Source organism: Diaphorina citri, unplaced genomic scaffold (genome assembly GCF_000475195.1).
Source record: "Diaphorina citri unplaced genomic scaffold, Diaci psyllid genome assembly version 1.1 scaffold73, whole genome shotgun sequence".
In the NCBI taxonomy this organism is placed as follows: Eukaryota; Metazoa; Arthropoda; class Insecta; order Hemiptera; family Psyllidae; genus Diaphorina; species Diaphorina citri.
The window spans coordinates 116869-143776 of record NW_007377510.1 but is presented as its reverse complement, the minus strand read 5'-3'; the positions used below and the strand labels follow the sequence as shown (position 1 = coordinate 143776).

Genomic DNA, 26908 nt, shown 5'->3' with positions numbered 1-26908 from the left:
TACACGACGCTCTTCCGATCTAAATACCCAAATAAGGTTCAGGACCACAGTCAATTTTTTTTTTCTTCTTCTTCTTTGAGTACCTACCTATTTTGTTTGTAATTGGTCAGTTGGGGGAATCGTAATAGTTTTTTGGCATTCTATCAAATAAGCATCCAAAAATATCTCTTGTCAAATAAACCTAAACTTCAATGCTTGTGGTCCCAATCCCTCGTATATGGACATAATTAACTTCAAATGACTTCATACCTAATATGTGGTCATGCAATGAGTCATACAGATGTGTGATGTGATTCATAGAGAGATAATCTTTGTTTCAATAGGATTTCTATAGAAAATTTCAACACACAAAATTTAATCGAGAAGACCTTCTAAGTAGGTATGTCTCTTTGTTCATTTATTAATCTGATGTGTATTTTCTTTTCAGACTGAAACCAGAATCAGTGGAATTCAAATGACTTCATACCTAATATGTGGTCATACAATGAGTCATACAGATGTGTGATGTGATTCATAGATAATCTTTGTTTCAATAGGATTACTATGGAAAATTTTAACACACAAAATTTAATCGAGAAGACCTTCTAAGTATGTCTCTTTGTTCATTTATTAATCTGATGTGTATTTTCTTTTCAGACTGAAACCAGAATCAGTGGATATTACAATAGCCGATTTTGATGGGGTACTATTTCACATTTCAAACTTAAGTGGTGATAAAACAAAAATAAGGGTAAGTATGATACAAGAAAAAAAAATGGAAAAAGGGTGGGTACTTAAATATCTACTTGAGGTAGATGTATTTAATACTCTTGTAAATTTTTCTCCTGTCATTGAGAACAAAATATCTAGATCCTGGAGATCTATTTTTCAGGTGTATTGATTGAGGAATAATAGTTCTGACATTCATTAATGCTCAACATCTTTGTTACAGACTAGTATATCACTCAAGTTCTACAAAGAGCTAGAGGAACATGGTGCTGACACATTCATGTTATTTCCTCACTTACTTCTTTGCATTCTCCTGTTATGATAAAAATAAGTATAAATCTGCATGAAGGATAAAAATCGTGGTTTAAAATTTTAAAATGGGCTCTCTTGGTACCTACTTATTAAAATTTATGATTTGCTGCTGCTGTTGTAGGTCGTAGAATACTATGTAGATTGATGGCAGAGTCTCCCCTCCCTCCATCGAGAATACGTACCTAGATATTTTATGTATTTGAGGAGCAATTTGTGTTTACTACCCATTTATGATACTATTTTGTTTTTATTATTTTTTTATTTATATATCGACTGTTGTTTTTTGTATCAAGATTTTATCAATACCTATCAAAGAATAAATAAAATAACATTAAAATGAATAAATTCCAATTTTTTTAGTTTTCTTCTTCTACTTCTTCGTCGTTAAGGTGCAAAATTAAAATTTGAACGGTTCAAACAGAGTAACTAGATCTTTAGAAAATAATTATGTACACCTACTACCGATTGACCCCCTTTACAAAATGGGTACCATTCGAGTCGGGCTACCTCATTTTGGTAACCGCTGAACCAAGCCCATGAAAACGAGCATCGTGTTTAAAGGGCTTTAAATAAAAGAGGGAAATCAGCTGAGATCCTGCGTGACGTCACGCGAATGCATCAGATTTTTGTTTTGTTGCCGGATGAATTTGAGCATGGAGGGGAGTTGTTTCTTTTGAATTTTTCTGGTTTTCTTCCAAATTTCCAGTGTTTTTTAGCTCAATTTTTAATTGAAACGAAAGTTTAGTGTAACCTAAATAGTTTTTTATGGCATTGTAGTATTATCCGTTTTATTTTCAACATGATTCTTTTAGAAATAAACAATAGGATCGTGGAAGAAACCCTTACTTTAAAATTCAAAAATGCCATCGCTGGGTAAGACCAAGAGAGAACTAATTTAGAATAGGATTTTCTCTCATTTTTGCTCTCCTTGAAGTGATGAATAAATGAACTTTCATCTATGTACAGAAACCATTGTGTTTCTAAAATCCACATTATTGTCACAAGCTTGCCCTCCAGGTGTAACTAACCTACCTACCTGTGACAGTTCTCAATTCTGAGAATTCAAAGTTCCAACCTAACCTACAAACAATGATATCTGCAGAAAAAAAAGAGATCTACAACTTCATAATTACCTATCATTGCTGCATTATTTATCAACTTGTCACCAATCAACAGATTGATGGTCTGGAGAGAATGCTACGATTGCTATGATTAGTGACATTTAACAAAGATTCTTGACACATTATTAACTTCTTACTTAGATGATAATTGAAGGAAATCTTATTTTTGCTCTCTTTGAAGTGATGAATAAAATGAACTTTCATCTATGTACAGAAACCATTGTGTTTCTAAAATCCACATTATTGTCACAAGCTTGCCCTCCAGGTGTAACTAACCTACCTGTGACAGTTCTCAATTCTGAGAATTCAAAGTTCCAACCTAACCTACAAACAATGATATCTGCAGAAAAAAAGAGATCAACTTCATAATTACCTATCATTGCTGCATTATTTATCAACTTGTCACCAATCAACAGATTGATGGTCTGGAGGGTATGCTACGATTGCTATGATTAGTGACATTTAACAAAGATTCTTGACACATTATTAACTTCTTACTTAGATGATAATTGAAGGAAATCTGAAATTTATTATCATTTCGTAGCCTCTTGATTAAAATGTTGATCATCAGGATATTCAGTATCTGTTAAAACACCCAAATGAGGTTCAGGACCACAGTCAATATTTTTTTTTCTTTGAGTATACCTACTTACCTACCTACCTATTTTGTTTGTAATTGGTCAGTTGGGGGAATTGTAATAGTTTTTTGGCATTCTATCAAATAAGCATCCAAAAATATCTCTTGTCAAATAAACCTAAACTTCAATGCTTGTGGTCCCAATCCCTTGTGTATGGATCACGTCACGTTACGTGATAGTAGTGTGGCTGTCCTGAGCGAGATTACCTACACCATTATTGGAAAACTTTGAACCAGGTACATTTTTCTGACTCCCCATGAGTTCAGTTTCTAATACCTTTAGCCTTAAAGTGAGCTTTTTGTGTGCTATTCATTGTACTTCGTAAGAAGGGATTTAAAAAAATCTTCCATTTGGTCAAACAGCTGTTGCTTCATTTCGGATGCCTGTGTCATAGCATGCCCATAAAACCCAGTAAAGGCCTGTGTCCCACTTGTCGTTCGGAAAAAATCGGATGAAACTCACGACAGGTGTGAGAACGGTCTTTTAGGTGCTAGGTCCATAGATTTCTGGCTAGGTCACAACACAGGGAACCAGAGATTAACCCGTTTAAAACTCTAGCTGCCGGCGCCACAGGGGCTTTCGTAGGCACGCCCGCTGAGGTAGCCCTTATCCGTATGACTGCAGACGGTAGACTCCCTCCAGCCGAAAGACGTAACTACAAGAACGTATTCCACGCCCTGTACAGGATGACATCGCAAGAAGGTGTTCTCACACTGTGGCGAGGGACAATACCTACCATGGGAAGAGCTATGGTGGTCAATGCAGCTCAACTAGCTTCGTATTCTCAGGCCAAACAGTTTTTGTTGAGCTTGAGTGAGTATTAGCGTCAGGTTGTGCTTATTTACAGGGTTAAGCTAGGCTTGAATGAGAATTAGTGCCAGGTTGTTATGTTCTGGGTTAGGCTTGAATCGATTTTTACTTTGATTTATTTTCTTTTTTTCTCTTTTCATGTCCTAGTACATATTCTGTCATTTTTTTAAATAGGTTTGACAGAAGGAATTGTAACTACTGAGGTTTTATCGTCCCAATATAGAAAAGAGAAGAAGGACAGGATAGGAGAAAGCCAGCCGTTCCGAGAACGAGACTTATCTTCTTAGGATGAAGTTCGCCCCGGACGGAAATCGCACCTGCGACCCAGCCCTTACAAGGCAGGCGCGCTTTCTTCCGAACTAACTAAGCTGCTTAGGTTGACCTTTGAAAAGCTTCGATTCAATTGATTCTATTACCTCACTAAAAGTATTACCTTTGTTTTCGAAATTTTGGTTTGGAGAGATAATCACATACACATTTACAGAAGGTCTTTTATTAAAAGTTACATGATTCTTTTATTTCAGGCTATTTCGAAGAGAACATTTTCTGTTTTTTCGTGAGCAGTATGATATCTGCCTTCATCACTACGGTAGCTTCTATGCCAGTGGACATTGCCAAGACCAGGTAATATAAAACAAGATTACTTTTCCTTATTCGGGAATTCATTTTATAGGTAGAAAAGGAAACTTGACATTTTTTGTGCCTTCATGAAATATTTATCTGTAGGCATTTGCAATGTAACAGGCATATTTGTTTTTTTTTTTTTTTTTTGTTTTTTTTTTTTTTGATAAATCTCTGTTTAACTTTGCACATGGGATAAAAGCAATCTTTATCTTCACATAAATGTATACATACCACCTAATTTGATCTAAAAGTCAGCGCGAATGACCTTGTAGTTAAAGCGCTTTAAAAAACTAAAAATAAAAAAACTTCACTTCTAATATGTATTAATAAACATCAGCCAAATTAAACATGAATGTCACAACTACCTACTTTATAATTTATGTGCCGTACCCCGTACCTATCCTGTACAGTAGATAGTATTTAAGTATTTATATTTTGGAGATTTATTTTTTAGTTGTAAATTTGTTATACAAACCCAATGTCCCCAATCACAGCCCGCCATTTATTTGAGACATTGCCAAGACCAGGTAATATAAAACAATATTACTTTTCCTTATTTTATGCTTGCAGTTTTTGCGAACTTTTCGGGAATTCATTTTATAGGTAGAAAAGGAAACTTGAAACATTTTTTGTGCCTTCTTGAAATATTTATGTGTAGGCATTTGCAAGGTAACAGGCATTTTTTTTTTTTCTTATTTCTCTGATGAATTTTCGATAAAAACTAAAATTCAGATCGTGACTTCTTAGCTTCATACTTTAAACAAAACTCTTTAATATGTTTACTATCTCTTGATTAGACTTTTGACTGTGTTTTTCTCTCTTCCAGGATTCAAAACATGAAAACGATCGACGGCAAGCCAGAATTCAAAGGAGCGTTCGACGTGCTCGGCAAAGTCATAAAACAAGAAGGTGTCCTTGCCCTGTGGAAAGGTTTCATGCGAAAAAAAAAAAAAAAATGGAAGAAGGGTGGGTACTTAAATATCTACTTGAGGTAGGTGTATTTAATACTCTTGTAAATTTTTCTCCTGTCATTGAGAACAAAATATCTAGATCCTGGACAACTATTTTTCAGGTGTATTGATTGAGGAATAATGGTTCTGACATTCATTAATGCTCAACATCTTTGTTACAGACTAGTATATCACTCAAGTTCTACAAAGAGCTAGAGGAACATGGTGCTGATGAATTGTTGAGGAGAGAGTATGGATCATTGCTGTCTGAACCAGAGCCAGGTTTGTATTTATTTTCTTGTGAGATAAGATTGTAAACACCAACATAAAAAAAATAAAATAAATAAATGCATTTGCTGGGGTGTGTTGTTCTTGGGGTAAAAAAATGCATACTTCATTATGAAAGTGAACTATCTATGTACCTCTGTACTATGATAGTGAAATCTCTGGGTTGTTAAATCTAGAGATTATACTCAGTACCAAAATGCTCTAATATGAAATATTAGCAGCACTTACTTAGTAGGTATTTAGTTTTAAGGAGACTAACAAGTCCCTTTATGTTTGTAGTAAGCTTTACTATTATTGTCCTCAAATTCTTAAATAAACTGAAACCTTTCTGCTAATACCCTAACAATCTGTCTATTATAATTGTCCTTTTTTTCCAGGTTACAATGTGTCCGTACTCATCAACCTGGAAGATGTGCCCTCAAATTGGGAGGAGATAGTCAAGAAAATAGGTCTCTCCAGGTTACAATGTGTCCGTACTCATCAACCTGGAAGATGTGCCCTCAAATTGGGAGGAGATAGTCAAGAAAATAGGTCTCTTAAAAAGAAATTGTTTTGCATCTGTGTTTGAAAAATATTTTGACTTTCAAGAGAGAGGGGAAGAAGGTCACAGTAGAGCAGTCATCAATTATAGAAATGAAGAAACCATGTAAGTATCAAGAATCATAGGTTTATGATAAAAAAGCATCAGTTTGTTTGAGCAAGGTTTTTACAAATGTCCACCTTCAAATGACACTACTTACTAAGTTAATGGTAAATGTATGTGAACATTGGGTTAGCTAACTAGATAACAGCCAAAAAATAATCCCAAGAGAACAGTTTATAACACCTCTACAACAATTTTATTGTTTTTTTTTTTTTTTTTTAATTAATCTTCATTATAGGTTTATCATAAAAAAGAATCAGTTTGTTTGTGCAAGGTTTTTACCAATGTCCACCTTCAAATGATACTACTTACTAAGTTAGTAAATGTATGTGAAAATTGGGTTAGCTAACTAGATAACAGCCAAAAATAATCCCAAAAGAACAGTTAAAAACACCTCTACAACAATTTTATTGGTTTTTTAATTTTAAATTAATCTTTATGTTATACCTTCATCTGATGATGATTTAATCAAGAGTTTTTAATGTTATCATAACTTTCTTCTCACATACATGGCAGACATGGCAGTGTTACTCTTGTTCTTAAGATAATAATGGTAACAACTGTGAAAGTTTACTGTCCTTATGACCTACTTTTATTTCAAACTTGTTGTTGACAGTACAAGCCCTTAAACGGAATATCTGTAAAGCAGTGTGATGAATTATCACTTTAACTCTGATAATATTGAAGTCTAATTTATGACATAGGTAATGGTTACTTTATCAACTCTAGAGGTGCTATGACCCTTGAGAACTTTACAAGTACATTGTGAGCAGTGTTTTTCCTCATACTCCTTTCTTACTTCTGATGTATTTTCAACTAGTTAATAAGGCTATGCCAGGCTTTATGACATCTGTCTTGTTTTTGATGGGAGCTAAACTATTTTTTCTATTGCCCTCACAAGGCTCCTCACAACATGTGATTTGTGCCTCAAGTAATGTTGATTGATTACCTAACAAATCAACCAGAAACCCCCTTGTTAATGACTTAGGTATCTATAATTGTCAGACACAGTAACTAATACTGGATAGTTAATCTATTCTATTACCAGATGCCAGATGGTCAGTAGTAAATAAACAAATAAATAAAAAATAAATCTATTGAAATTAAGGAACTGCACTGCTGTAATGTAGGTACTATAAAATTTACATAGCCAAATTTGTCAGTTAAGGCCAGCCACGCATTATCAGATAGATCTTATCAGATGTCAGGTATATTGATAGAGTCAGTTCTACCTGATTGTGTGTGTGCTCATCAGGTATCAGGTAGAACCGACATTCGGAGCTTTTCAGCCGTACCTGTCAGGTCTATGTACCTGATTGTGAATGGCTAGCTTAACAAGTTACATTCTCTGTTCAGGTACGTAGAGGCGAAGGCAGATCGCGTGACGGTCGTATTCAGTACGGTATTCCGAGACGAAGATGACGTCATCATAGGCAAAGTATTCATGCAGGAGTTCAAGGAGGGACGACGCGCCAGTCACACGGCCCCTCAGGTGCTGTTTAGTCACAAGGAGCCCCCACTTGAGTTGCGAAACACAGATGCCAGACAAGGGGACAATATTGGCTACATTACGTTTGGTAAGTAGGTGCTGTTTAGTCACAGGGAGCCCCCACTTGAGCTGCGATACACGGATGCCAGACAGGGGGACAATATTGGCTAAATTACGTTTGGTAAGTGTAATGAAAAAGCTAAAGAACCTCAAAACTCTGGTGTTAATATAGTTCTGAAATCAGCTTCGATGGCGTAGTAGTCACTGAGCTCGCTTTGCACGCGGGAGATACGGGTCGATTCCCGGGTCACTATCATTTGCATGATACAAATTTTTAGACCCCGCCGGGAATCGAACCCGGATCTCCCGCGTACAAGGCGAACACAGTAACCACTACACAATGGGAGCTCACAGATCACTACAAATAAGCAATGTTGCTTCTAGTTTGTATCTGGATGGGCTATATTGCAATCGTGGTGACTTTTCCCGGCCCCATTCAGTTTGGTGAGGTAAGTAATGTGTGGAGGATAACTTATTGCTTAGGTTCAACCCCCTTCACTATGAACCTTATCTATTCTAGGTATACTATGTGAGAGTGTGATGGGGTCATGTAGTGTCGAGGTTGAAGCTTTTGAAAGATAAATATTAATACACGGTAAGCAATGTTGCTTCTGGTTTGTATCTGGATGGTGGATGGGCTATATTGCAATCGTGGTGACTTTTCCCGGCCCCACTCAGTTTGGTGAGGTAATGTGTGGAGGGTAACTTATTGCTTAGGTTCAACCCCCTTCACTATGAACCTTATCTATTCTAGATATACTATGTGAGAGTGTGATGGGGTCATGTAAGTAGTGTCGAGGTTGAAGCTTTTGAAAGATAAAAATCTGGTGTGAACATCACACGACTTTTTATTACATTTGCAGAATACGTAGGTATTTGAAAAGAAATAGAAAATAAAAAAAAATGTAATAAAAGGGAAATTTGTTGACACAGGGGAGAGGCACTTAGCTGAACTGATCCGTATCAAAGCAAGGATTGTCAAAGATTGGGGGCACGGTTGGTCCAGTGGTAACGCGCTTGCTTGCCATGCAGAAGGTCCCGGGTTCGAATCCCACCATCGACAAAAATTTGCGGAGCTAAACTATTTTTTATATTGCACCTCAAGTAATGTTGGTTGATTACCTAACAAATCAACCAGAAAACCCCTTGTTAATTACTTAGGTATCTATTTAAAATTGTTAGACACAGTAATTAATACTGGATAGTTAATCTATTCTATTACCAGATGCCAGATGGTCAGTAGTAAATAAACAAATAAATAAAAAATAAATCTGTAGAAATTAAGGAACTGCTGTAATTTAGGTACTGTAAAATTTACATAGCCAAATTTGTCAGTTAAGGCCAGCCACGCATTATCAGATAGATCTGAAAAGATGTCAGGTATATTGATAGAGTCAGTTCTACCTGATTGTGTGTGTGCTCATCAGGTATCAGGTAGAACTGACATTCGGAGCTTTTCAGCCGTACCTGTCAGGTCTATGTACCTGATTGTGAATGGCTAGCTTAACAAGTTACATTCTCTGTTCAGGTACGTAGAGGCGAAGGCAGATCGCGTGACGGTCGTATTCAGTACGGTATTCCGAGACGAAGATGACGTCATCATAGGCAAAGTATTCATGCAGGAGTTCAAGGAGGGACGACGCGCCAGTCACACGGCCCCTCAGGTGCTGTTTAGTCACAAGGAGCCCCCACTTGAGTTGCGAAACACAGATGCCAGACAAGGGGACAATATTGGCTACATTACGTTTGGTAAGTAGGTGCTGTTTAGTCACAGGGAGCCCCCACTTGAGCTGCGATACACGGATGCCAGACAGGGGGACAATATTGGCTAAATTACGTTTGGTAAGTGTAATGAAAAAGCTAAAGAACCTCAAAACTCTGGTGTTAATATAGTTCTGAAATCAGCTTCGATGGCGTAGTAGTCACTGAGCTCGCTTTGCACGCGGGAGATACGGGTCGATTCCCGGGTCACTATCATTTGCATGATACAAATTTTTAGACCCCGCCGGGAATCGAACCCGGATCTCCCGCGTACAAGGCGAACACAGTAACCACTACACAATGGGAGCTCACAGATCACTACAAATAAGCAATGTTGCTTCTAGTTTGTATCTGGATGGGCTATATTGCAATCGTGGTGACTTTTCCCGGCCCCATTCAGTTTGGTGAGGTAAGTAATGTGTGGAGGATAACTTATTGCTTAGGTTCAACCCCCTTCACTATGAACCTTATCTATTCTAGGTATACTATGTGAGAGTGTGATGGGGTCATGTAGTGTCGAGGTTGAAGCTTTTGAAAGATAAATATTAATACACTGGTAACTGTATGTAAGTATTTAGTTCTTATTCTTAGTGATCTGATTATCCCTCATTTTTGGTGATTTCCAGTGCTGTTTCCAAGACATACGAATCGGGTGGCTCGAGAGAACACCATCAATCTGATTCACATGTTCCGAGACTATTTGCACTATCACATCAAATGTTCCAAAGCTTACATTCACTCCCGGATGCGAGCGAAAACGTCCGACTTCCTCAAAGTGCTCAATCGCGCCCGACCCGAAGTCAAAAACACAGAGAAGAAGACAATCACGTGAGTCTTTCGATCAATATTTAGAATATGATTAATCTAATTATATTCTCAGTCTTCTTCCTAGCCTTTTCCTATTCAAATATTTTGATTTAAGCAAGGTCGGCGTTAGTAATCAGAGTAATCACATAAAAAAACACAAATTATGTAAATGTAAATGTTTTATTTGCAATATATTACAAAGATTACAAAAGAAATATTATATAAACTTGAATACTGAAAGGTTACAATAGGCAAAAGTAAAATAACAATTAAGTAGGTAAGTATTTGTGATAAAGCGAAATCTTATCACATTTTTACTGGTAGTGCCGCCACTGGTCGCTACTCTAGTAAAGTAGCTAATCAATTGTTCTCAAGTGGCTTATTGTATCCCGAACTCCAAGCGGCAAAGCCTACTGTGATACCCACTTGGCCACGGAGATTGCTTGAAAAAAAACCGTTTTCTGATTAAAAAGGGCTCTTTAGTGATAAATACGTCTTGGTATTACATATACGATGCGGTATTTTTCATGCAATATCGATAAGTTGACTGACATAGATCCGACACGAAGGACCAATTTAAATAATAACTAATTATTTTCGGTTTCAGGGGGAGAACGTTTCACAGGAGGGAATGATTGTTATCCAAGTTATCAGATGATGAAGTCACTGCCATGTTTAGAACAACTCTGCCCTAGGTGCCACCCCTACTTGTTACTCTCGTTCTTAAGATAATAATGATAACAACTGTGAAAGTTTACTGTCCTTATGACCTACTTTTATTTCAAACTTGTTGACAGTACAAGCCCTTAAACGGAATATCTGTAATGCAGTGTGATGAATTATCACTTTAACTCTGATAAATACTCGCTCGGTAAACAGGAGAGTGTCGGTTCGAATCCCAACCAAGGCAAGGAATTTCATCATTATTATTTTTATTTTGAGTGTTTGACCGCAGCAAGGAATTTTATCTGATACTCGCTCGGTAAACAGGATAGTGTCGGTTCGAATCCCAACCAAGGCAAGGAATTTCATCATTATTATTTTTATTTTGAGTGTTTGACCGCAGCAAGGAATTTTATCTAACTTTGGTTCATTTGTTCGAGTATTTACAGCAGTAATGGAGTTCTAAGGGTTAGGTGGTAGGCGTTTGCCTCTCCTAGTGGTTACCTTCAAGTGGAGAATTAAACAATTATCTGAACACTTCATTATCCTGGGTAAGTGCCAAGATTAACACTGTTCTTAAAAACTGACCCCTTCATAAGATTGAACAGTATTAATTGTGTAGTTCAATAGAATAATGTAGAAGGCTGTGATTATATTCTGTCTGTCCAGTTCTTTGAAATCCAAACCTTCAAATACAGGATTCGCGCGAAGAGTAGACCTTGTTTAAAGTTGTATATCTTTCCCTGTACGAAGGATTTAGGAGCAGAGATGATTTAGATCAATGTGTTTAGAAGTGGGGAAAGTTTCATGAAAAATCTAACACTTTGATATGGCTTTTTTAGGGCTTTAAAATCTAGATCTATATAATAATTTAATGCATAAATTATATTGAATTTCCTTTTCACTGGCCTTTAAACTAATGTTTGTTTCCAAAATAACGTCACACGTGGTCTATTCATCTCGCGGACCCTGTTAATATGACTGTGTAACAAGTATTGTGTCAGTATAAGACAACAAAGCCGATAAGATCCCATGTACAGGGTACTGCAGGCGTAAAACAAACACGAATTTTCATTCGGACAGTTCTAAGTGTACATCATTAGTCAGTAACCCGGCCCCCTCCCTTCTCCCCAAATTGTAATTTTGTTTATAACTATTTTCGCTGTTCGTTGCCTAATTTGTAGGTTTTTTTTTTACCATTTTTATTTTTCTCTGATACATTTCTAACCGTTTCGGTCTACGTCGATGAAATGTGGAATGATTTGAAACATCTTCAGTTTCTAGTACCATGTCCATTTTAGACTTCAGTTCATACTTGAAATTTTGGGTTGATGTTAACGTCATGTTATAGTCAACTCACTCCAAATAAATATATCTCTGAATACGTATACAGATCGTATTCGCTAAGCAAAATCTTGATTTCAAACTAACCTAATATAGCGCACACCTTAGGGGGGGATGTAGAATTTTAATTTTTTTTAATTTAAAATTTAACTAATCGAATGCTAGTGTTAAAATCTGTACCTCTCTGTAATCAGCTTATTTTTTTGCCAAATTTCATCGAAATTGTACTAATCTTTCAAGAGCTCTGGCAGTACATCATTCAAGTTATGGTCAAGCCAAATGAAAAATCGCCGAGTTAATTTGTTACATTGTTAAATTTATTAGAATACCCTGTTTATACTGCAAAAATGAGACTGAAAAGTCCCTTTACTCCATACAGTACAGATACGAGTATTAACTACTGCACTCATCGTGTTACTGCCTCGCGCTAGCTAGACTAGATCAAGCGTGCCAGGAGGCGCGCGAACGTCAAGAGTTCGCATCTAATTGAATTGGTTACACTTCCTTATTAAAAGTAAATCCAGTATCCCCTCTCCCTCATGCTAACAGTTTATCATTTAGACATAACTAAACCAAGTATGATGGTACTTAACTTAACTCTCGGTACATTTCGTTATACTCATTTTGTACTTTTCTATGTCTTTTTATAATTTACTTTTTATGACTCTGATAATATTGAAGTCTAATTTATGACATACTTAATGGTTACTTTATCAACTCTATGACCCTTGAGAACTTTACAAGTACATTGTGAGGAGTGTTTCTCATACTCCTTTCTTACTTCTGATGTATTTTCAACTAGTTAATAAGGCTATGCCAGGCTTTATGCCATCTGTCTTGTTTTTGATGGGAAATAAATCTCTGTTTAACTTTGCACACGGGATAAAAGCAATCTTTATCTTCACATAAATGTATACATACCACCTAATTTGATCTAAAAGTCAGCGCGAATGACCTTGTAGTTAAATGTACATCTAATTGAATTGGTTACACTTCCTTATTAAAAGTAAATCCAGTATCCCCTCTCCCTCATGCTAACAGTTTATCATTTAGACATCTACATTTATGTGTCGATGTACACCTAATTGAATTGGTTACACTTCCTTATTAAATGTAAATCCAGGATCCCCTCTCCCTCATGCTAACAGTTTATCATTTAGACATAACTAAACTAAGTATGATGGTACTTAACTTAACTCTCGGTACATTTCGTTATACTCATTTTGTACTTTTCTATGTCTTTTTATAATTTACTTTTTATTCGTTGTTTATTGGCCTCTAAAACTTGTGTTGGGGAGAGTACTGTGGGAAGAGGAAGGACTGATTTATGTGTCACAGAGTCTTTAGTTCCTAGCTAGAAGCTAAGAAGGACAGCATTAATCAGAAAGGAACCCTAATTCAGTATTTGTTGAAGTAATCCTACTACAGCAGTAGTTATCTTACATCTGGGCGGAAATTTGCAAGACCTCAAGAAGGGCTGCAACTAGGACATTAATAAATATCGCGTCAGTAAATCCATCAACCTTGAAAGATAGCACCCGCCTTGAAAGCGCTAAGTCGTAGGTTCGATTTCCGCCCGGGACGAACATTATCCCTAAAGAGATACGGTTCGTCCTAAAGAGATACGGTTCGTTTGCTAGGCAATAGTCCAAACAGTGACGTTTTCGGAACGGCTGGCTTTCTCCTATCCTGTCCCCTTCTCTTCCATTTCCGAACGATAGAGGGAACTGTAACAAACAGTTAAGTTACTGTAACGCTGTTACAGTTCCCTCTATCAAGCCTTTCCAAAAATATCGTGGCCCTGCTTTTAAAGAATAACAAGTCCTCACGATGGTTGACTGCGGTTCAGGACGAGCCAATTAAACATGGCTAGAGACCTCTACCACACCCGCTGCCAGTCCAAACTAGTCTAAAGAGAAATTTCACATGATGACTGAAAAAAAAGTCACATAATCAAATGCAGCTTAACTCAACTACGATATTACAGCATTGCAATTCAGTACTATTTCTGGCCGGGGCCACTGAACGCTACGCAAAAGTATCTCTTATTAGGTTTCTTCTTCTTCCCTTGTTTGACATACGATTTCCTCCTCATTTTTTCATGCTAACCAGGGAAATAATTGGCAGATTTGAGTTGGACTTTTTCAGCATCAAGAAACTTAAAAAAAAAAAAAAAAAAAATACATATTTTAACTTGCGTGGTAGTACCTAGGTAATTTTGTATGTGGATTTATATTTACGTATACATAGTTTAACTTGTTTTTGGAAATTTTCTTCTAAAGATATATTTTTTGTTTCCAGGATTTGTATGTTTGGTGGTTGGAAAATAGATTCTATTTTTTCTGTTTCAGGACCCATTGATGTGTGGTAAGATGGAGGTGGACAGTGCTATCGATTTAGAGATAGATGAGATTCTAGAAAAGCCACATTAATAAATATCGCGTCAGTAAATCCAGCAACCTTGAAAGATAGCGCCCGCCTTGAAAGCGCTAAGTCGTAGGTTCGATTTCCGCCCGGGACGAACATTATTCCTAAAGAGATACGGTTCGTTTGCTAGGCAATAGTCCAAACAGTGACGTTTTGCCGTCATTTCCCTCATAGGTAAATATCCCTGTTATCGTTCTTAAGGTGTGTCCACACATAGTCGACTGGCCGTCGATCGATGTCAACAGAACCGTCCACACTGCCTCGACAACATAAATTTACCTCGTCGATCGACCGTCATTTCCCTCATAGGTAAATATCCCTGTTATCGTTCTTAAGATGTGTCCACACATAGTCGACTGGCCGTCGATCGATGTCAACAGAACCGTCCACACTGCCTCGACAACATAAATTTACCTCGTCGATCGACTATGTTTGGACACACCTCCGCTATTCTTCTAAAGAAATATCGGCCAGCCTCGTTAGTGATTAGGGTCGCGAGCTTGCCTTCTAAGCGCTAGGTCACGGGTTCGATTCCTGCCCGAGGATGAAGTTCCCTAACCAGATAAGGTTCGTTTTCGGAACGGTTGGCTTTCTCTCTTTGATTCGGAAACAGTTCCTATCATCAAACCTCTTGGATGATAATAATAAAATACTGAATCATCCTCTTGACTTTCGTCCCCAGTGATACTGCTATGTTGCTGCGTGAGATTTCGAATTCCGAGAACCAAACAAGAAATAGAAGCAGACTATGTGCGGAAACAAATCACCCGACATTTCCAGAAGTACTTGAAAACCCTGCAGGACTCCGAGATGGATGAAATGGACTTACAGAAAGGTAAATAGAATAGAAGAGAATACCCTGTTTATACTGCAAAAATGAGACTGAAAAGTCCCTTTACTCCATACAGTAGAGATATTAACTACTGCACTCATCGTGTTACTGCCTCGCGCTAGCTAGACTAGATCAAGCGTGCCAGGAGGCGCGCGAACGTCAAGAGTTCGAAGCGCCGTGCCGCCCGGCCTATATTATCACGAATTCTAATTAATCTAAAGTCATCCAAAGGGCTATTGCTCGAGTATCATGAGGACATTTCCCTCTAGAATTAATGTTAGATGAAGTGTATTATTTATAAAAATATACCAATTAATTCTCACCTAACTAGATTCTAATATGTTGCAGCTTTGGTTCGAGTCAAAGGAGTGTGTGATGCTGAAAACCAGCCCAGTCCGGGAGGTTCTAGTCAGTGTGAAGACCTTTGTGATGATAATCATGATACCCGGAGAGGTAAGAACTGAGGCCTGTTCCACTAATAACTCCTCACTATACTCTTCTTCTTTTTCTTCGCCTGTTCCCGTGCACAGACGGGGTCGGCGTTTTTTCGTCAGCCTCTCAATCAGCCCTAACTAGGGTGATTGCTGGGCCTGTTCCACTAATAACTCCTCACTATACTCTTCTTTTTCTTCGCCTGTTCCCGTGCACAGACGGGGTCGGCGTTTTTTCGTCAGCCTCTCAATCAGCCCTAACTAGGGTGATTGCTTTGGGCTGCCATTTGGTTTTGGCTACAAATTTTAGGAGTTCTTCGCACTCAACCTTTGCTATTTCCTTAGCAAGGCAAATTCAGGCTGGTATGCTCCCTGTTTAAAGTTCCCAAGCCCGACACCCTCACTTTATACTCCTCACTCAGAAAATATTGACAAACGCAACAACGTACAACGCTAGAGATGTAATCTGTCAATTGAAACAAATTTAAAAGTAATAAAAATAATATTTTGGATGACAAGTAGTGACGTTTCCCCTCTTCACTAGTAGGGGAACCTGGGGCACCATGTGCGGTGGGGCACCATGTGCTTTTCAATTTTGAGAATTACTGGTAACACTAGAATAGTACGTTTGGCAACATTGGATACCTTTCTCACTAATGTAAACATACCCCTGCCGCGAAAATTCAAATCTCAGGCATTCAAAAGTTATTTTACATTCAAAATTATCGTGGCTCTGCTTTTAAAGAATAACAAGTCCTCACGATGGTTGACTGCGGTTCAGGACGAGCCAATTAAACATGGTTATCACTTTAACTCTAATAATATTGAAGTCTAATTTATGACATAATGGTTACTTTATCAACTCTAGAGGTGCTATGACCCTTGAGAACTTTACAAGTACATTGTGAGCAGTGTTTTTCCTCATACTCCTTTCTTACTTCTGATGTATTTTCAACTAGTTAATAAGGCTATGCCAGGCTTTATGACATCTGTCTTGTTTTTGATGGGAGCTAAACTATTTTTTCTATTGCCCTCACAAGGCTCCTCACAACATGTGATTTGTGCCTCAAGTAAGTATTCTGCCATCACCATTCGACTACAGCGCTACATCAACAACACCAACGCGTTGTGCAAGGGTTAATTTGGTGACAGGATGGGAAATAGTCAGCCCTTATCAGCACAGAGTTAGTCCCCCCAGTTCCGTTTATTCTGCCATCACCATTCGACTACAGCGCTACATCAACAACACCACCAACGCGTTGTGCAAGGGTTAATTTGGTGACAGGATGGGAAATAGTCAGCCCTTATCAGCACAGAGTTAGTCCCCTCAGTTCCGTCCGGTAAAGTTGATAAGATAACAACTATTCTCACCAGATAATACGCGACCCAAAAGCCTCTCTCTACATTGTAGATTGTCCTTACTCGACACTCTGGTATTCATATACATAGAATGCATTTGTGACACATTTGTTCTTTCTATTATGCTATCACCTATTGAAACGTAGAGGCATGAAGTTTATTCGATTGTAATTTTTTTTTAGTCATCGTACGAAATTTCTCTTTCGACTAGTTTGGACCCTACCACACCCGCTGCCAGTCCGAACTAGTCTAAAGAGAAATTTCACATGATGACTGAAAAAAAAAAGTCACATAATTAAATGCAGCTCAACTCAAGTACGATATTACAGCATTGCAATTCAGTACTATTTCTGGCCGGAGCCACTGAACGCTACGCAAAAGTATCTCTTATTAGGTTTCTTCTTCTTCCCTTGTTTGACATACGATTTCCCCCTCATTTTTTTCATGCTAACCAGGGAAATAATTGGCAGATTTGAGTTGGACTTTTTCAGCATAAAAATAATAATAATAAAATAAATTAAAGTAGAAGACTGAAAATTTCTTTTCTGAACCCAAACCTTTTTGGAGCAATAATCGTCCTAGGTAAAAGGCACCAGTGTGTAAACCTGAAAGCCACATGTTTTGAGTGACAAAGAACACGCACTTTCCTAACTTTTTTACCAATCTTCACTCTTTGCTCTTTGTCTCGCTTTACAACTAGCTTGTTTACACTCAAATTGAGTTTTTTTATTCAAACTAACTTTGTTTCATTTTGGGCGATTTCAGTGCAAATCGCCGCAAGGAAAACGTAAACCCTAGATTGTAAATATTTGTACGCAGGTATCTCTATGTAACACTTCTAACATGACATAATGTATGTATCATTTTATTAAAATCAGGGGCGGGATTAATGCCTAAGGCATTCTCTTCCATCCAACCCCTAAGCGAACTCTGGTCAGAGTAATACCATTCGTAAATTTCGCGAATTTGTCAATTAAGGCCGGCCACTCACTATCAGGTAGACCTTACGGGTACGCCTCAATAGGTCCGCCTGTCAGGTCTACCTGATACCTGATGAGCACACACATTATCTGATAATAACGTTATAAATACCCATACCATTTACCTTTGTTAAGAATCAGAATTGTTCTATTGTGAATTTAATAATATGTCCTGTTTTTTCGTGATTCTGTCCGGATTGATCGTAATGCTTGATCCTGATTGTTCTATTCTATCACGATTTTATCCGGTTCTGCTCGATCCTTGTTTACTTTACAAAGGGTGTTACAAGAGTACCGGTACCCTAATCATCGTGAATGTGAATTTGTATAGAAACCAAATGCCGCTCAAGATAACTCTGTGACTTAGGTATCTATAATTGTCAGACACAGTAACTAATACTGGATAGTTAATCTATTCTATTACCAGATGCCAGATGGTCAGTAGTAAATAAACAAATAAATAAAAAATAAATCTATTGAAAATCAGAGTAATCACATAAAAAAACACAAATTATGTAAATGTAAATGTTTTATTTGCAATATATTACAAAGATTACAAAAGAAATATTATATAAACTTGAATACTGAAAGGTTACAATAGGCAAAAGTAAAATAACAATTAAGTAGGTAAGTATTTGTGATAAAGCGAAATCTTATCACATTTTTACTGGTAGTGCCGCCACTGGTCGCTACTCTAGTAAAGTAGCTAATCAATTGTTCTCAAGTGGCTTATTGTATCCCGAACTCCAAGCGGCAAAGCCTACTGTGATACCCACTTGGCCACGGAGATTGCTTGAAAAAAAACCGTTTTCTGATTAAAAAGGGCTCTTTAGTGATAAATACGTCTTGGTATTACATATACGATGCGGTATTTTTCATGCAATATCGATAAGTTGACTGACATAGATCCGACACGAAGGACCAATTTAAATAATAACTAATTATTTTCGGTTTCAGGGGGAGAACGTTTCACAGGAGGGAATGATTGTTATCCAAGTTATCAGATGATGAAGTCACTGCCATGTTTAGAACAACTCTGCCCTAGGTGCCACCCCTACTCCATCTTGTGCTCAAGTAAAAACTATTTGCCGCCTTTAACGACTCCATTTTACACCTTTCTAGTTTCCTAGTAAATAATACTCGCTCGGTTAACAGGAGAGTGTCGGTTCGAATCCCAACCAAAGCAAGGAATATTATTATGTATTATTTGTTTGAGTATTTGACCACAGCAAAGAATTTAAAAATTATTTGTTTGAATATCTGACCGCAGCAAGGAATTTTATTACAACTTTGTTTAATTTGTTCGCGTATTTTACGGCAGTAATGGAGTTCTAAGGGTTAGGTGGTTGGTAACATCGGAGTTTTGCCTCCCTTAGTGGTTACCTTCAAGTGGAGAGTTAAACAATTATCTGAACACTTCATTATCCTGGGTAAGTGCCAAGATTAACACTGTTCTTAAAAACTGACCCCTTCATAAGATTGAACGAACTCGCAGCACGAGCTTATTTGCTGAAAGGTTTGTTATTTTAAAGTTATTTTTAAGATTTCTTTTTTAATTGATTTCGTTTTAAAGTGTCGTCACCTATTTTGTGTTTTTAATTCTAGTGCCAAATTTTGTTTTTTCGTTTTCTATTCCCTTTGAAGCGGCTCTCAAGGAGCTTTTCCACCCAACCACAATCTTTATATCACTGAGCTTTTAATTTATTATTATTCAGGTTAATTGGTTCTTTGATATTTTTATTGATGCACATATGGCATAAATTCAAAAACTATTAATGCTTATTTTCTGTCGGTAATGGGATATAAAGAACTGGACTTGTAAAATTGAACTTTTACAAAGTTGAGATGGATTATACGTCCGCCCTTTGTCCCCTGTGAAAATTGAACTTTCCAATACGTAAGATTTTTTTTTGTATCTAACAAAAAATCCATCGATAAACTTTCAAAAGACTTTGAAAAACGCCGAAATATACATAAAATTATAAACTCGCAGCACGAGCTTATTTGCTGAAAGGTTTGTTATTTTAAAGTTATTTTTAAGATTTCTTTTTTAATTGATTTCGTTTTAAAGTTTCAATTTCTTAAGTTACTTGAGTGGCATCCATTATTTTATTTTAGGCTAGAAGAATGTGTTAACAGGATTTTGTTATGTTAATAAAATTATAATTGTTACTGTGTATTCCTTGCATTTATAATTGAATTATACCCATAATATTATTATTATACATATTTATATATAAAAACCATACTAATTATTATTCATAATAATCACAATTATTTTTTGTTATAAAATGATCAACAATTTGTTTGTGTATCTTTTTTTCTGTATTTTCTTTTGAACTCTAGCCTTAAAATAATTACATGTATAGCTAGGTAGGCATACCCAATTACCCACGCATTATAAAATTGGGCATATTATTTCGCCAAGTAGTACCCATGGAAAGAAGGAGCGTAAAGAAAAAGTCCCCCAATTAAGTGTAAATTTATTGTTTATTCGATTCCCAGATTTCTGTTCTGATAGCTTGTCTATATTTTCTTTTGAACTCTAGCCTTAAAATAATTACATGTATAGCTAGGTACCTAGGTAGGCATACCCATTTACCCACGTATTATAAAATTGGGCATATTATTTCGCCAAGTAGTACCCATAGAAAGAAGGAGCGTAAAGAAAAAGTCCCCCAATTAAGTGTAAATTTATTGTTTATTCGATTCCCAGATTTCTGTTCTGATAGCTTGTCATCCAAAAGACGATTCTAGTGATTCCATCAAGTCATAATGGACATATCCAATTTGGCGAAATACTCGTAGAAGCGTCCATGTACAATATGTAATTTTTAAGTAATTGGCCAAGGCTAGACATTCTAATTAGCACTTAATACACGGAGAAATACTCGTAGAAGTGTCCATGTACAATATGTAATTTTTAAGTAATTGGCCAAGGCTAGACATTCTAATTAGCACTTAATACACGGAGCGAAGGAAAACACGTTAGAGAAAAGACTAATTTGTAGGTACTTGGAGGGGAAAAAGTTCGTCAGGACAAGACGAGTAGGTAAGTACATTGTATACTAGTCTGTATAATTAACCACCTTGGGACAGTGCTTCCCAAATTTAGGGGACAATTCAAGAAGACCCCAAGTCCATTTTCAGTACTTTTCAGAATAGCAAAAAAAAAAAAAAAAAAAAAAAAAAAAAAAAATTTCGGGGGGATTTTTAGACAAGTAGTGACGTTCCCCCTCTTCACTAGTACATGAAAAATAAATTATTAAGTGCCGTTATTAAGATCCATATCGATTGACGGCCGTCGCATCTTTATAGTCCTTCTACTTTTACTCTCGGCTTTTTTTCCAGCTAGGTTTTTTTTTACCTTACACTCTATTACATAGGTACCTAGTACCTACATTACCTACCTATAAAATATATATGTAATAAAACCTTGCTTAACTTAACGCATATCTAACTGAATTTTTTATTGAGCAGCACAAACAAGGTACTTTTGTTTCTCTGTTTTCAGACGAACAAATGAAGCTGCACTTGAGAAAACTGGATCAGAACAAGCACAAGTTCAAGTTTTCCAACATGATCAAATCTCTGAATGTATTCCCGTCACGCATGCGACATTCAGCACCTGCTCTAAATGTCAAGCCAAGGGAATTGCAAGTGTAAACTCATTGCAAGTCCTTCAAAAAGCGCTTTCTTTGCAAGTGTAAACTCATCAAATGTCGTGCAAAAACCGCGTTTAATGTTTAGTCAAATGAACTGCAAGTATAAACTCTGATTTCAAGTCAAGAGAATCGCAAGTGTAAACTCATCAAGTGTAAACACCTATGTCAAGCCAAGAGAATTGCAAGTGTAAACCCATTAAGTGTCATGCAAAAACCGTGCTATATGTCAAGTGAAATGAATTGCAAGTGTAAACTCATCAGGTTTCAAACCTTGTTAATTGCAAGCCAAGAGAATTGCAAGTGTAAACTCATCAGGTTTCAAACCTTGCTAATTGCAAGCCAAGCCAAGGGAATTGCAAGTGAAAACTCATCAAGTGTAATGCAAAAACCTTGCTAATTATCAAGCTAAAAATTGCAAGTGTAAACTTACTAATCCATTAATCAAACTTCATACCGAAAGCCTTTCCTGTTATTCTTTTTTTTTTACATTCCTGTTATAAAAAACCTAGGTATAAAAATTAAATTAAAAAAGCACGTTACTCTACTGTCATACATTGACCTTTCTCTATTAAATCAAACACAGCACAACTCATTAGAACAAATCATACATGAGATGAGAAGATGAGCCCCAACAACCTATGTCAAGCCAAGAGAATTGCAAGTGTAAACCCATGAAGTGTCATGCAAAAACCGTGCTAAATGTCAAGTCAAATGAATTGCAAGTGTCAACTCATCAGGTTTCAAACCGTGCTATATGTCAAGTGAAATGAATTCCAAGTGAAAACTCATCAAGTGTAATGCAAAAACCTTGCTAATTATCAAGCTACAAATTGCAATTGTAAACTTACTAATCCAATAATCAAACTTCATACCGAAAGCCTTTCCTGTTATTCTTTTTTTACATTCCTGTTATAAAAAACCTAGGTATAAAAATTAAATTAAAAAAGCACGTTACTCTACAGTCATACATTGACCTTTCTCTATTAAATCAAACACAGCACAACTCATTAGAACAAATCATACATGAGATGAGAAGATGAGCCCCAACATAGAGATGATCTCTGGTGCCATGGACTCCAGGATGAGATCAAGCGGTGACTCCGTAGTGATGTTGGAGTGTGCATGCTAGAAGCACACTTGGTTCAGATTTCCCGGGAAATAAAATTATTGATAGTTTGCGATTTTTTTCCCGTTTTTTACTTTTCCCCGTAAGAAATTTCGCACATGTGTAAACCTGTGTAAAGGTGAGAAATTTGTATATTTAATTACTTGTTAACCTAAACACTTTAACTAACACTAATAATGTGGTTTTTGTTAAAATAGAAAATACTTTTGTTTACTAAGTACTAACTTTTTTTAAAATTACTTTTGTTGGTAATTTTTTGTGTTTGCTACCTAAAACATCGGATTCCGCCCTGAGAGTTCCCTTGTTTTGTTTTGTTTTTTTTTTTTTTTTTTTTTTTTTTTTTTTTTTTTTTTACTACCTAACACATCTATAGATAATAATATTGATTTGTTTAAAGATACAATTAGATACAATAATAGAGTTATTGATTTGGTTAGGCTTGACATAATTCAGGGAGAGGTAGGTCCCCATTAATCTTTATGTGCGTTTTTCATGGGCCTGTCATAACAAAGCTCGTCATTTTTTATTATTTCTTGACATACCCATAACCTAATAAAGACACAGGTGTGGTGGAAAAAAAATCACAATCTTCTGTAACTATCATCACGAAGTTTTATACGTAACTATTAGGGCTTGGGGAGGTTATCTTCGATCAGTTTTGTAGGTGCACCTATCTATTTTGATGGATGTCTCAGTGTCTATTTACACCTATCTTTTTTCTTGAAATTTTCAAAATAGTATAATTACCCATGTACCTAGGTGGTCATTACATACATGTAGGTACGGATTAGCGTAATAATTTCGTATTCTTTATCCAATAATTAGGTATTATAAAATAATTATTATTTATCTACCATGGGGCATGGTGAGAATGTTTTATTCAGAAAACCTACGAGTCCAGAATAAATTAAAATCTTTTCTTTCTTATCAATCATCCACGACGATTTTGCCCATCCCAACTCTGCTGACATCATCTTTAAACGTTTTCTCGTGTTATAAAATAATTGCTTAGACGATTTAGACCCATTCCAGAAAAGTTTACGTACTTGTGTTTAAGTACATACAAGTTTACAACCAGTGGCGTAGCGTGGTCTAAATTCAAGTGTAGGGCCTTGTAGGGCTCATGCACAGGTCTACCAAGTCCCATCACAGTAGGTAAAAAAACGTTTTCTCGTGTTATAAAATAATTGCTTAGACAATTTAGACCCATTCCAGAAAAGTTTACGTACTTGTGTTTATGTACATACAAGTTTACAACTATCAAAGCAAAATTTTCAGAAATAGGCCGAAACCCATAAATATATTTTTTTTTTTTTTTAAGTAGCTTTTAACTCTTGAAGCAAATTAATTCGGCCACCTCCTCTAAAGGCTAGCCGGCTGGTCCAATTCCTTGGTAAAGTCTCCAACAGTTTACGAGACAGGCCATTCGGCCGTCATACACACAAAGCCCACTCTGAGGCTTAGGTGTGAGGGCAAAGAGCCCCAAAAAGATGGGTTAAGCTTATACGAATCTACAGCCGACTTGATTAAAAACATCTGAAGGAATCATCGGATTCGCAATAATATGGTTTTTTATCCACATTGTTCCATTGATCAAAACAGTAATTGAAAATACGGAAGTTCGAATTAGTAACAAACAATGAAGTCCAGTAGCGTCCATCTCTTTAATCATAACATGGTTAATCTCGGAGTCCATTTAACAATGTGTTAATCAGACAGCATTTCATTCAATTGGAATTAAATCTGTTTACGCAACAGTTTACGAGATAGGCCATTCGGCCGGCATACACAAAAAGCCCACTCTCAGGCTTAGGTGTACGGGCAAAGAGGCCCAAAAGATCTTTTTTTTTTTTTTACAAAACGTCTAAAGGAATCATCTGCGGATTCGCAAAATGTTTTTAATTCACATTGTTCAATTGCATTGATCAAAACAGTAATTGAAAATACGGAAGTTCAAATTAGTAACAAACAATGAAGTCCAGTAGCGTCCATCTATTTAATCATAACATGGTTAATCTCGGAGTCCATTTAACAATGTGTTAATCAGACAGCATTTCATTCAATTGGAATTAAATCTGTTTACATTAATTAATTTCTTCAAGTCAAAGGGCATTCAGATTAATAAAATTTATCAATCTGTTTGCCGAGACTATTGCATGGTTCAAAAGAAATACCACTTGAGAGAGACAAGGGAGGGATCCATATTTGTTGTAAATGGTTTCGTTTGGGGATTTTGATCTATGAAATTATTATCTTCGCCTTTTCCCATGTTCAGATGGGTTTGGCAAAATCAGCCCTCGGGTGATAGCTTTTGGCCTGACATTTGGTTTTGGCTACAAAATTTTACGAGTCGATGCCCTTCGCACTCAACGTTTGCTGGTATTCTCCCTGTTTAAGTCTCCCAGCTATACGAGTACATACTAAGCTGGTGTGTGTCCCCAGCTAGACTATGTATGAAATTACAATAGTTTGTCATCATTCAAGTCCATTTCAATAACGTGACATAAATTCAAAAACTATTAATGCTTATTTTCTGTTGGTAATGGGGTATAAAGAACTGGACTTGTAAAATTGAACTTTTACAAAGTTGAGATGGATTATACGTCCGCCCTTTGTCCCCTGTGAAAATTGAACTTCTTCGAAATTTTGAAATCTGGCCTATGGTAAGGAAGAAAAATGAACCTCCCTTAAATACGGCCCTGCTACTCCCTATCCCTGTGAAAGTTTCAATTACTGTTATTAAAAGGATCACGCAAAACAGCTCTAGGGTGTGGCTCGGAACATCTTCCCGTATTTTCATTTTCAGTGTCACTGGAGTCAGCACCTGGACTTCTTGGAATGGCTAACTGCACGAAATCAATATTGGTAAGTTTCCAGTTTTTTTTTTTTTTTCCAGGTATTTACGGTCATGAACTTTGATTTTGATTAGGTACAACCCCAGTTTCTTAGCTTCTTAGCCCTTATTTTTTTGGAGAAAGCCCAATGATAAGAGCAAATTAATATTTTATCTGAGCATCAATCATATTCCCCCCCCTCCTTGTCCCATTTGTTATACATACTTACATATTTTAACTTGCGTGGTAGTCTGGTAGTACCTAGGTAATTTTGTATGTAAATTTATATTTACGTATACCTACACCTACATAGTTTAACTTGTTTTAGGAAATTTTCTTCTAAGGATATATTTTTTGTTTTCAAGTTTCCAGGATTTGTATGTTTGGTGGTTGGAAAATAGATTCTATTTTTCTGTTTCAGGACCCATTGATGTGTGGTAAGATGGAGGTGGACAGTGCTATCGATTTAGAGATAGATGAGATTCTAGAAAAGCCTCTGTTTGGGGTCAGAGTGTGGGAAATATTGTACGGAGCTTTCGCCGTCATTTCCCTCATAGGTAAATACCCCTGTTTTCGTTCTTAAGGTGTGTCCACACATAGTCGACTGGCCGTCGATCGATGTCAACAGAACCGTCTACACTGCCTCGACAACATAGATTTACCTCGTCGATCGACTATGTTTGGATTGGACACACCTCCGTTATTCTTCTAAAGAAATATCGGCCAGCCTCGTTAGTGATTAGGGTCGCGAGCTTGCCTTCTAAGCGCTAGGTCACGGGTTCGATTCCTGCCCGAGGATGAAGTTCCCTAACCAGATAAGGTTCGTTTTCGGAACGGTTGGCTTTCTCTCTTTGATTCGGAAACAGTTCCTATCATCAAACCTCTTGGGATAATAATAATAAAATACTGAATCAATCTCTTGAATTTCATCCACAGTGATACTGCTATGTTGCTGCGTGAGATTTCGAATTCCGAGAACCAAACAAGAAATAGAAGCAGACTATGTGCGGAAACAAATCACGACTCCAGGATGAGA

The 26908-nt window shown here is 36.8% G+C and overlaps 3 protein-coding genes across 3 annotated transcripts; all 3 read left to right on the top strand.

Annotated features, from left to right (window-relative positions):
- Positions 1-484: 484 nt before the first annotated feature.
- On the top strand, positions 485-19518 carry LOC103521067 (actin-related protein 2/3 complex subunit 2). Its single transcript, XM_026832030.1, has 8 exons — positions 485-501; positions 637-730; positions 5346-5445; positions 5911-6097; positions 7451-7671; positions 10031-10232; positions 10819-10906; positions 19293-19518. The coding sequence occupies exons 1-7, from the start codon at positions 485-487 to the stop codon at positions 10844-10846; spliced, it is 849 nt and encodes a 282-aa protein (XP_026687831.1). The 3' UTR covers positions 10847-10906; positions 19293-19518.
- Positions 14798-22087, top strand: LOC103521057 (the record flags this gene model as incomplete). Its single annotated transcript, XM_008486166.3, has 4 exons — positions 14798-14819; positions 15328-15480; positions 15826-15930; positions 21762-22087. Coding segments are annotated over 4 exons (432 nt in total), but the record flags the coding sequence as incomplete, so codon positions are not given.
- Positions 19565-26906, top strand: LOC108253936 (transmembrane inner ear expressed protein-like). The gene is made up of 4 exons (XM_026832027.1): positions 19565-19677; positions 25845-25903; positions 26294-26429; positions 26809-26906. Exons 2-4 carry the CDS (start codon positions 25877-25879, stop codon positions 26904-26906), a joined length of 261 nt encoding a protein of 86 aa, XP_026687828.1. The 5' UTR covers positions 19565-19677; positions 25845-25876.
- The last annotated feature ends 2 nt before the right edge of the window (positions 26907-26908 follow it).